This window comes from Clupea harengus, chromosome 9 (genome assembly GCF_900700415.2).
Source record: "Clupea harengus chromosome 9, Ch_v2.0.2, whole genome shotgun sequence".
Taxonomy (NCBI): domain Eukaryota; kingdom Metazoa; phylum Chordata; class Actinopteri; order Clupeiformes; family Clupeidae; genus Clupea; species Clupea harengus.
The window spans coordinates 16,946,480-16,958,845 of NC_045160.1; the positions used below are offsets into that span (position 1 = coordinate 16,946,480).

At 40.1% G+C, this 12,366-nt stretch overlaps 1 protein-coding gene across 2 annotated transcripts in view; it reads right to left on the reverse strand.

The window, feature by feature from the left end:
* The window catches only part of zmp:0000001236 (mastermind-like protein 2), a 34,798-nt gene extending 23,662 nt beyond the window's left edge, over positions 1-11,136 (reverse strand). For both annotated transcript variants that reach the window (XM_012824015.3, XM_031573690.2), the window contains exon 1: positions 9,930-11,136. In XM_012824015.3, coding sequence (XP_012679469.2) covers positions 9,930-10,346 — 417 coding nt within the window. In that variant the 5' untranslated portion in view covers positions 10,347-11,136. The remainder of the gene's footprint in view (positions 1-9,929) is intronic.
* Between the last annotated feature and the right edge of the window lie 1,230 nt (positions 11,137-12,366).

Sequence of the window (12,366 nt, forward strand, 5' to 3'; positions counted from 1 at the left end):
ATCACCAAAATCATGATCGGCCGATCACTGCCGATCACAGAATGGCAGGGGAATGGTAATCTTTTATCTATAATCTAGCAGAGTTCGCACTGTTTAAAAGGCTGACACTTTCAACCAACGGTTAGTCTGTTTCATGTCAACAGTATATAGTATAGATATTAGTTCATGTAGGGTTTTAATCATTCACTGTTTCATTATTATTATTGTTTACATCATTTAGTTATTGCGCTATTTCAAATGGTTACCGTTGTTAACGGGTAAATGGAATGTTCACCGTAACGCAGCATGGAGTTAAAGGGACAGATCCACCTTCATGTTATAGCCGTAATATTCTTCATGTGTGTAAATATTTGTTGTATATATAATTGTTCATATCTGTAGGTCTTGTTATTTATCATTTCTGTAGATACCACGGTCATCAGTCATTCATATTCATCCTACCAATTCATGTCTTGCGAGTGTGTGTGTGTGGAAAATAAATACCGTTCTTACTTCATCATTGGAACTTTGACATTATCTGTTCTTACCGGACAGTCTGTGGCGATTGGCACCTATTTCATAACCTTCATACAGATCCTTTTGGGAATCTATCAGCTAAATATAGGGGGATATTTAGCTGATAGATTTATATGCACCATTTGTAGAAATTAAACTAACTAGCTAATTAAAACTTCCAAACGGGAGAACTCATGTTGCTTGCCACTGCCAAGCTCCGCTCTGCTGTTGAGTGCCCATTTTCCGTGCATGCAGGTGGAAAAAGTCGCGCAATTAATTTACGTCATGTGATCGTTTTTTTTTATCGCCACTTTTGGGGTTCGCCGATCAAGCTATTTTTACCAATATCGGCCGATCAATCAGAGCATCACTAGTTTTATCTGTCTCTTCTTCTGGGCTCTGACGTAGCAAACAATTCATTGCCTGTAGTCGATTACCTCACCTTTTGTAAATGTTAGAAAACAGACCTCCACCAAGGTTATCGCCTACAGGCACTGAATGTTTTTCTAGTTTCTTTACAGTTATTGAGGTAAACAGACGCAGATGTATCTCCTTAGGGATCCTTTCCATGTTGTCAGACACTTATAATAACATTTATGAGCCTGTCAGTGGCGAAAACTTTGACGCAAACGCTTGCCTCATACGATTCCATTGGGGCGCCGTTTGTAAAATGTTGCACGTTCGAAAATCCTGCTCAGTTTTGCTACATTTAGCATTTTCATATGGAACAAAAAGCACGACAATATTCGAATGTCACTTTTTCAAGCATTTAGAGAGAAATTCATGTAAATTCATGCGATAACTTTTCCAAGGATATTTTTTGGCAGTAACACAAAGTTGTTGAATAATATAAATGTTTCATCTAAATGTAAATGTTAAATATAAATGTAAATGTTAAATATAAATGTAAATGTTAAATGTAAATGTAAATGTTAAATATAAACGTAAATGTTCAATGTTATATATAAATGTTAAATGTAAATGTTAAATGTAAATGCTAAATGTAAATGTTAAATGTAAATGTTAAATGTAAATGTAAATGTTAAATGTTCAGTCTACATGTCAGATTTGAAGACTGAACCTTACAATATTTACGGTAATTGGCTTTCATAGTTTTCACGTCACGTCAGAATTACCAGCTTGCGGGCAAGAAAATACACTCCACAGCTGTCTACCACTGGAATTTATACTGGAACTGACCATCTTTCATTCAAGATTATTTAATATATCCGCTTTAAAATTGTCTGACATAGGTAGTAAAATGCCAGACAGTTGTTGCTCGGTTGGCTGTTCAAATCGGCGAGGAGACAAGCCCGGCTGTTTCCAGCTGATTGTAGACGTCTTCTGGGTCAACTTTTCTCAGGCGGGCAGTAAGCTAGCCTTCTTTTTGGAGCTTGCAATAAAAGCATTAACCCTGTTTTGGTCGCCTCATTCATCAGAATAACTACCTAAAACGGGAATAGATCAAGAAATAAAGTCAAGAAACAAAGCATCAACACGATTAAAATTGGATTACCCGGTTTCTGCTCTGAGATTGCGACAAGTACCTAAGCAACTAGGCTATTGTATTTTGTCATCCAACTGGTAATACTACAATGCCAGTAGAAAATACTTGGGAAGATAATTTCAGTTGTCATTCGCCAGACCAGGTGGTTGTACTTGTGTTAACCAGGAAATTGTGTAAAATGATAAAGAACAGTGTTGGGTAGGCTAAAGGTTGCTAGCTAACAGCATGTAGCTCGCTAGCTGGTAGCTAGCTATTACATGGCAATCATCTTTGCTCTGATAATGAAGATGTTTATTAGTTTTCACCTTCCAGACGACATCGTTATTAACCCATCCCCTTCTGAAAATTAAATTACTATCTGTGCTTTTGGTAGGCTTTCAGTTTTTGAGGTGTGTAGGGGGACGGATTTTCTATTAGATATATGTAAATATCTCCAAACTGGAGCTCAGGCAGGGACTTCTACGACGTTACAGAAATACAAATATCAGCGGGTGCAGTAAAGGGATCACAGGTTCACAGGTTTTTTCTAGATATCTCTGTCTGGCTATTGTGGTATGATCTGTGTTTGATGGCGATCGTAATTGAGTAGGTTGCACTGCTCGACGATGTCCACTGTTGGTCGACACATTTTGCCCGCAAGGTATCCCTGGTAGTGTTACTGAAAGCTATGAATTACCGTAAATATTCTAATGTTCTGTCGTCAAGTCTGACATGTAGACTGAACATTTACATTTACATTTAACATTTACATTTACATTTAACATTTAACATTTACATTTAGCATTTGATATTTGTATTTACATTTAACATTTACATTTAACACTTATATTTAACATTTATATATAACATCGAACATTTACGTTTATATTTAACATTTACATTTACATTTAACATTTACATTTAACATTAACATTTAGATGAAATATTTATATTATTTAACAACTTTGTGTTACTGCCAAAAAATATCCTTGGAAAAGTTATCGCATGAATTTACATGAATTTCTCTCTAAATGCTTGAAAAAGTGACATTCGAATATTGTCGTGCTTTTTGTTCCATATGAAAATGCTAAATGTAGCAAAACTGAGCAGGATTTTCGAACGTGCAACATTTTACAAACGGCGCCCCATATGTATAGCCATTTTCCTTTTTTTTGTTTGCGTTGTAACTCAATATTATACACATTTTGATCATTAAGTGTCCCTAGTAAAATTTGGGACCCAAAAATATCTAAAAATAGGGCCAGGTTCAAAAGTTCCGAAGTTTTCCTTTAAGGCTTAGATGTTGACCACAAAAACACAGGCTAAACACCCTTCGTAAATTTGTCCGCAACGTCTACTTTATTTCCACAGTAAACGAGCTTGAGTCAGCATTCCTTTCCAAGTCAGACATTTCTGTTGTTGTCTTTTTGGCAATGGCACAATTCTACAGCCAGCAATGGGAACGCAGCTTGGCTCTATTTTTTGAAAACAACCCAAAAGCAGGACAATGGGGAAAAGTTAGTGTGTAATCTGAACAGCTATCAACTTGCTTTTTCTTGAGGGAACTGACATGAACTAATAGCTCCCCTTGGAAAGACATGGAAAATAACAAGCTGGAAGGAAACAGGCATTCACATGCCTCGCTGAGCATAAACAGCTGTTTATTAGCACCTCCACACACTCTTAAACTGCAAGAACAGCAGCAACAGAGAAGGGTCATGCAGGCACAATAAAAACTTCCAGCTGCAGTTCGGTTGGTAGGTTATGTCTATGAAGGCCATGGGCAAGGAGGCAGAACACCGCTTAGATGGGTTTGCAGCTGTTGACTGAACAGTGAGAAATCTAAGTGGAATCATTTGATGCATTTACACCATGGAATGCACAATACCTTAATAATGCTACATCTGCTCTAACATCTACTACTCTACTGAAAAGTGAAGTCTGGTATCTGCATATTTATTGATACACGTCCTAGAGTGTATGACCATGATATATTAATATGGTTACTGACGTACTAAATTCCCCTCAAACATAGCAGGAGGCATGATTCAGGGCAGCTGGTATGACACAGAAAAGACAAACTAACAATAGGACAACATTTCTTTCCACTTCTACCCAAACCCACTCCATCCTAGGCACAGATTGATGTCAGTGGACCGCCATAAGATATATCCAGAATGAAAATGGATGCAATGGATTCTTCCAAGTTCCAGATCAGCACAAATAGTGGCTAAGCTAAATACACTCTGAATGAAGGGATTACTACATTAACTATAGGCCAAGTTCCTGAGGTTAGTCAAGAAAATAACCAAATGACTATTAGAGCTGAGCTATGAGCCTGACTGTACAGACAGCCAGAGAGACATTCAGAGAGAAAAACAAGTCCCTGAGAGAAGAAGAGGTTGGGAGGGGGAGAAGGGGGGAAAAGGGAGAGAGAAGTGAAAAAAGAGCATTTCAGCTTCTTTTCAGTATGGTGCATTCTGCAAAGCCTGGGAACCCAGGCAGATTGGCTGCAGACTAGGAGAAATATCCTGAGCTGTAACGTAAACAACGTTGAACTCTGATCTAATGAGCCACCCCCACCCCTTTCATCTGACCCATTCCGGTGAAAGTTTTCTTCTTCTGATTCTTTTTTATTGTCAATGACTTCAGGAGTGCACTCTCCAGTTTCCTGGGACTAGGGGGGGTCACAGGACAGAGAAGGAAAGTGTTTGTATATGGGGGGAAGGAGGGCTTGAAGTCGGAGGCCTTTTCAGTTAAAGTCCTGATCCTTCTTGTCACTCAACCATGTTAAGCTCAGATGAGGCACTCTGATTGGCTACTTCCCACAAATGAATGTCTTCATTTATAGACAGCTCACTTCCAATTTGCTACTGGCCTTACATACCAATCAAGCAACTTAACACACAAACAATGTCTAGATACTATCTTTGAACACTTCTTAAAAACCGTTAAATGCTATGAGTCACTTGTAAAAACAAAACCCTTTTAGTTTGAGTTATCATGAAAGGCGTCAACCTGTGGGAACATGTCACTAAGCAATTACCCATGAAACTCAAACCAGTTCTTAAAAATGCTGAGTTTACAACTTTTTTTCTGAAACACCTGGAAGAACCAAGGGAGCTGCCATGAAGATCATGGATCAGTTTACTGTTCATGTCTCTGGCTTTGCTCTGTATTAAACGTGATGCATATGTCTGTATACCTAGGGATGCAAGTTCCCACAAGAATCCAGTTTCAGGTGAGCCTACCCAGGTGTGACATTAGTTGAGGGACTATGTTTGTGCTTAGAGACAATGTTTGTCGTTTTTCACTCTCCGTTTCTTGAAATCTACTCCTCTGATCCATATACACATATAGATCATTGGGTGTGGATACACCCAGATTCTACACAAACCTGCGTGCATACAGTGAACACATGCAAAATTTGTTTCCCCTATTTCCAGTAGTATATTAGATGCGATTATGATGGACACACCCACCCACCTTTTCTGCCCAAAGATTAGTGTTGAGTTCTCTGTCATTTTTGTGAGCATTTTCTCATCTCGTCTCATCTTGCCCTGTTATAAATGTTAAACATCTGTGGTCCAGGCTATATTTCTGATTTCACCTCAATGTTCTCCAACAATGGATAAAAAGAGATGAAAAAGTGTGCTTTGGAAACCGTAACTAAGGTAGCGATACAGTTCATAATCAGAGATGGCAAACAAATCACGGATAGTTTTCAGATAAAAACTTATTATTAGAAAAGCACCAGGAACCAATAATGGGAAGTGAGCTTACAGAATCATGGGTTGTGAAACAAAAAGAACTGCTGACTAAGTAGTGATTTACTGAATAGTTAGATTAATTCTAATATAGTTAAGGTTCAGCATTTTATCTTCAGTTCTTTAAATATTAGTTTATTATATTGTATCCACTTAATATTAAAGTTTTTAAGAAAAAATGTACTACTGCGTTTAAGGGCCAACAAACACATTTTATTTCAATCAATACAGAGAATTAAAAGGGGTAAAGACTGTAAGATGAATGCCCTACCGAATTGAAACAAAAGAAAAAACTAACTAAAAACTCAGTTGAGGTAAATGCTACCACCATCTCAGAGTTCTATTGGGCTCCACTCGCTGAACTGACTGGAACAAAATCAAGGTCACTGGAGATGTCAATGCAAGGCTTTCTCAGACAAAAGCTGGCACTGGAGCTCAGTCTGAACAAACAGTGGGATGAAGCTGGACCCTTTTCATCCACACGGGACTGTAAGTGTCAGAATCCTTGACAAGTTCCTCTCTGACACTACACTGCCATATTACCCCATGGAAAAAAGCCACTGGTTGGAGCAGACTGTATGCGAGCTGGGAGATTTCAGCTTTCTTCAAAGATCAAGCTCTCTCTCTCTCAGGCTGTGAATAAAACATGAAGTGCGTGCAGGAGGGTTTGGGAGTGGTGGGGGTGAGGGGGAATGGCTGTTAGCTCCACAACACACCAGTCAGGAATGCCTTTGATTTCATCAGTATGCCCCTGCATTTCAGTGGAGTTTCTGGAAACCCAACTTCTGACAAGATTTTTGAATTTGTCTTGTTGTATGCTCTTTGAGGTATGTGTATGTGTGTGGGTGGGTGGGTGTTTTCTGTTATGCCCCACTGTGCGTAGTCAAATCACTGATGTGGAATGATCTCAAACTGCTATGTTAACTTAAACTTCATCCCTTCAATAGAATGGGAAAATTGATCTTGGGGCCAAGGTTTTAACTTTAATACTTTCTCTTTCTCTTTTCAAAGATGCAGTAAGCTGCTGGATATGATTTTGCATCACATTCTCAAATCAAAAATAGAAAACATCCTAATGAATATTACATTTTGACATTGTTCTCCTGTGCATCGGTCAGCTGCCAAAGTAATATCTAATATCACTAATATCACACACTACATTGAGTGAGGTCATCTACAATGCAATTATGCTGCTTTTTCAGTACACCATTTGGTAGATGCCTTTCCCTGAAGTCCACAAATGCTTCTTGGGTTTTTACAAATGTCTTTACCCAAGGGAGCCCTCTCCCCTATGGACTACTGTTAATTATGACACCTCAATGCCAGATAAGGCCAAGATCAAGCTGCCCCCTACTAGCCCTTATCCTGTATTTAAACCACAAATGAACCACCATTTACTTTCTTTTTTTTTTGCCTATTCTCTATGCAAAAATATGAAGTCATGGATATTAAAATACCAACTGTGTAGGCCATTAAATGTGGGCTTATATTAGAAAGCACCAAGCTTTCACTTGAGAGACTTACTGTATTTTCTTTTCTATCTTTTTCACTCATCCTTACCATAGTAGCGACAACAGTACAGCATAACATACATGCGTTATTAATCCATCTGATAGCGACCTAACAGTAGACTAACCTTACATCTACTGCTTAATGACCGCAGAGAGCTGGGGCAGTAACGTATCTCCTGTCGTTGCTTTGTAATATCACTGGCATCAGGTTCAGGAAGGACAAACACTGCTTGCTCAGTACCTTTCAGTGAGAGGAGATGACACACAGGCCCCAGGTTCCCAGATCTGTCAGTACACTGAAATTAAGACCATAGCTGTTCTTAGTTTTCTATCGCACATGGAAAAGCTGGTCCCTGGGCACTGACTGACAATTGCAATTTCATGGCCGGCTTGGTGCTGTGTAAACACAGGACCAGGAAATGTATTCAATGGCTCTAAACATTTACACGCAGTCCCTGGCCACTTCAAACAGCTAACTGGGACAGACTTTGCTTTCAAGATAGAGCTTTGCAACTCATTTGCCCCAAGCTTTGATAATAGGTAATGTCAACGAAAGACATGAAACAATAAGCAGGGTGATTTGACTGGATGTTTGCTCAACTTCCTGAAGTCCTTTTGGAAATCTGCCATGACAATTGCCGAACACATCCACTGAGACAGCTAAGAGTATACATTATGATCCTTATCCATGTACTATTCTTAAAAATGTTCTATTTTTGTGAAACAGTATTATCAGAATTTATGAGGAAACAACCTTCCTCTCTAAGAGTGTGTAATTCCTTTGTTCCATATGCACATCTCATCCCTGATTGGTCAGAAACCGAGTCTCACTGTATTCTGCTTCCCATGCATGCACACCCATAGCATGCATGTGTCGCAGATTTGGACACCAACTAAAAAGCATGTCTGCATTTTTCAACTGACATCCAACAATCTTCTGAAGTAGGAACACCTGGTTTGGGGGGTTGTCAGTATTGTTTAACATTCTGTAAGACAAACTCTTAAGAGGTGTCCTGGGGTGATAACTGTGTATGGTATAGCCTCCTTTTGAATACTAAATATATCTCTACCCATCTCTTCACATTTTATGGCTCTCACTGCAAGTTCTGTGTGAGTCAGCATGAATGTCCATCAGAGAGCCAGATGCTCTATTTTCAGGCACTCTCTTTGGTGTGAGTCACTCTCATTCTCATGCACTAAGAAACATGAATCCTTAAAATACCACACAGCATTTTGGGGGAATAAAGATATGCTTATCACTATTGGCTTTTGTTCCCTGCATCCATGGAAAGCTCAAAGAACATGGTCACAGCTAATACAGGATGTAGAGAACCAGGATGAGGAGAACTAGAACCTCAAAATGACATTGGACCGAGGACAAGAAATCACTGCACTGGGCCACATTTATAGCAAAATCCAGCACTGTAGTTTTTAGGAAGATATGCAAACACAAATCATGTCATGACTGGAAGGTGGTGTTAGACAACATGAAATCTGATTAGCAGAAATGAATCAAAATGGAAGTGCCCTACAAAGCATGAGGAGTATAATCCACACCATACATGGTTATCTCCAGTGGGGTGATTCTGATTGGTATCTTTACAATACAATATAAGAAGCCATGGTTTGCCTCAAATACAATACCATCTTCTCCTAGCCTAGATTACAGGATCATGGCTGACTTTGAAGAAGCAAGCAGACGGTCTGTTAGCTCAGTACAGATCTATCTTGCTTACCAGAAAAAATGAACAACACCAATACAGATCCTCTAAATTGTCCAAACCACAGCAGATGTTATACCTGCTTGTTTGGGGACATATTTCAGAACACTGCAAAACTGCTACTACAACACAACAGGCCTGCCAGCACGGTCTGTGTGCTTCCCAGGACCTCTCCTCAGGGGCCAGCATGAAGGATGTTTCCCCACTGGCCAACTGAGCTGATTAACTGAGCCTAAATAAACAAAGGGGAAATACATTTATTTTCCACAAGAATTTGTGGGAATAGCACTCTTATTGGGAGATAGGGGGGTGGGGAAATATGCGTGCTTTGTGTCAGAGCTCCTTCCCTAAAACAGCCTTGTATTCTTAGAGGCATTTGATGATATTACACTTTATGCCAGTCAAGGAATTTACATCCGGTGGTTTCTATATGCTGCAGGCACACCCCTTCCTAATCTCTCAATGAAGGACCCTAACCCCTGCAGAGGCAGGTTGCTAATTAGACCCATGTGACTGATTGCAAAGATACTTAAACGTTGACATAAGTTGTGCACTGATGCACAGAGTAAAGCTTCTTCATGACACTGCTACAAGCCTCTCATAAAGGGTTTTGCAAGTTTTTTTTCACAGAACAAACCTAGGGACCAGTCACAAAACTGATCTTTTACAAAAATACTGCATGACAAACCACAAGACATTTTATGTGATAATCCCCCACATATCCACTGATTAGTAGCAATGGCGAGCCCTCTATTACTTTCAATCCATAATAGAGATGAGGATATTGTGTGGAAGAAACATGTATCAACCATATACAACCATCACTGTTACTGTAGGACTGAGGAGAAAGATCCATGTGGTGTCACCTGCCATGAGGACTCCAAGCAACCAGCACACATTCAAATAGGGCATAATACTCTTATGGAAACAAACGATTCGTTTTACTTACTAAGTTTCGCGTTACAACCTTGGGCTCCGTCTCTGAATTTTGGGCTCTCTGGTCGCCGTTCAGCCGGTTGTAGTCTGCCGTTGACTGCTGCCCCACCGACCGGCTGCCCCTGATTTTTCTGTTGCCCGTACTTTGATGAACGAGGTTGAGAAGGTGTAAGGTGTTCTCGTGTTCACGGTCCGAGGTCTCCGCCTGACCTCGCTGGTAGCGGCTCTCGCAGGTGGAGTGATGCCGTCGGCACAGCTCGATGCGGGCACGCAACCGCTCAACGATGGCACTATGAAGCTGCGGGACGGCGGACCCTCGAGAGGCCGCAATAGGCCCGCTGACACGACCTGGCATGGAGCCCACCATGCCAACACCTAACATGGATACAAATCCACCTACCGCAGGCTGAGCCGGGGCTGCTTCTCCCATTACAATCTTGATCTCTTGGTGCAGCAGATTAAAAGTTTTACGCTAATTGAACAACCTTTGTCCGATTGTTGAATTGAGTACAAATAAAACGAGTTTTAAAAATAAACCCTTAAATATAAGACAATTCTTTTAAATAATACTGCCACTCTCAATGTTTCAGAAAAAAATGAATACATCTGTTAGTACAAATATTTCACACACCCTCGTGAACTTTTAATTCCTTTGGAATGCGGTATGGTGCGACACAGTTTCCTTAAGAAATAGATCATTCCGAGTCCTGGAGAAATCCACTTCGCTCTCTTTCTCACTAAAATTCCATAGTGCAAGCTTCATGAATGTGCTTCTAAGAGAGACGTAGGGTCAAGTCTAGGAATAGGCTATTTACCAGTAGCCTAGATTGTTGATTTACGGAAGGATTTAGCAGAGACTTATTTATCATGATTGTACAAAAAATATCTCTACCTTAGGGTTATCCGAAAACTGTATCTCCATTATTTAAATACGCATCCAATGTTAACAATAATCCATCCCCAGTGGCAGATCCAACAAACTTCCCGAGACCCGTTAAAATAAGCTCGCGTTTCCTTTCAGTGTTCTCCAATCCACATGGAAAGAGGTAGGCTATTGTATATTTCGACCGCCATTTAAAAAACAAAGCAAAATAAAAAGATTAGTTAAGAGTGGATCCACGCACGAACACATGCTAATCCATGCAGTCCATATTCAGCAGTCTAAACCGCGCATCAGACTACACCGGAGGCAGCAGTACGGCATTTGCAGATTTACAGACTGGTATTGTGTGAACGTTTGTCCCGATGGACGTGGAAAATCGTATCAGGAGTCAATTGGCAGCCTCTAGTGGTATCCAGTGTGAACTACACCAAGGGATTTGTAATAACCTACCTACGTTTACGTTCAGGCTTATTCATAGTTTATGACTTTATCCAAAGGTGTGGGATCCCAAGGGCCTGACAAGATATAACAGAACAACAACAACAACACGACTACTACTACTACACGACTACTCCTGCTAATAATAATAATAATAGTAATAATAATATGGGCAATAGGCTATGTTAAATCAAAAGAATAAGTCTTCAGTGAATCAGAATGAATTCGAGAGATGAGTCTTCAAAGGATTTTTGAAGACAGAGAGGGCTCATCTTAATTGATCAGGTTTATAATTGGGCAGCTTCTTCCGCTTGTGGGACAAGTGAAAAGAGTCTGGATTGTGATCATGCTGCAGAGATATGGCAATGCCAAGTATCATTCATTGGAGTGAAAAGGAACATAGATCTGAATAACGGAATGCAGCGAGACAGGCATTGATCTGGTGACTGTTGCTCTGTAGGCAAGTATTAACATTTGATTTGAATTTAATGTGAGCAGCCACAGAGAGCCAGTAGAGGGTAATGAATGAAGTGGAGTGACATGTGCCATCAAAGACCAGGTTCAGATGCAGATGTTCTGGACCATCTTGGAGATGTTGCAGTTTTCCCTCCATGGTCCCAACACAGTTGAGCAGCATATTAGGCCAGACAGAGCCTGGTCTTCCTTGTGGTGTATACTGCACAGTGGCACAACCACGAAACTGATGTCTCAATACAAATAGCATGAAGACAACTATCTCTTCCCTGATATTCTGCTCAAACCACAAATGTCCTAACAACCTGAGAGATAATACATCAATATGTCACTAGCTTGACATTTTAACTTGAACTTGAGTTTGCCAGCTAGCTTTATGTAATAGTTATAGAAGTATTATGATGCTTTGGTCTAACGAGCTACCTACTTTAAAAGCATGAACAATCCTTGCCAACACCATCAACAGCCCAGTTGGCACTGATACAAGGTTGCTAACATGCTAACTGGTGTCATGGCGATATTGTTTGGGATGCTGTCAAAGAATCACCACAAGCCTAGGGTATTTTAACACTATTAATAATTGTATCAACCCCCCTACTGGTTGTGCAATTTCCTTCTTGCTTTCCAGTGATTTCCATCCGCTGGTTGTGATAAT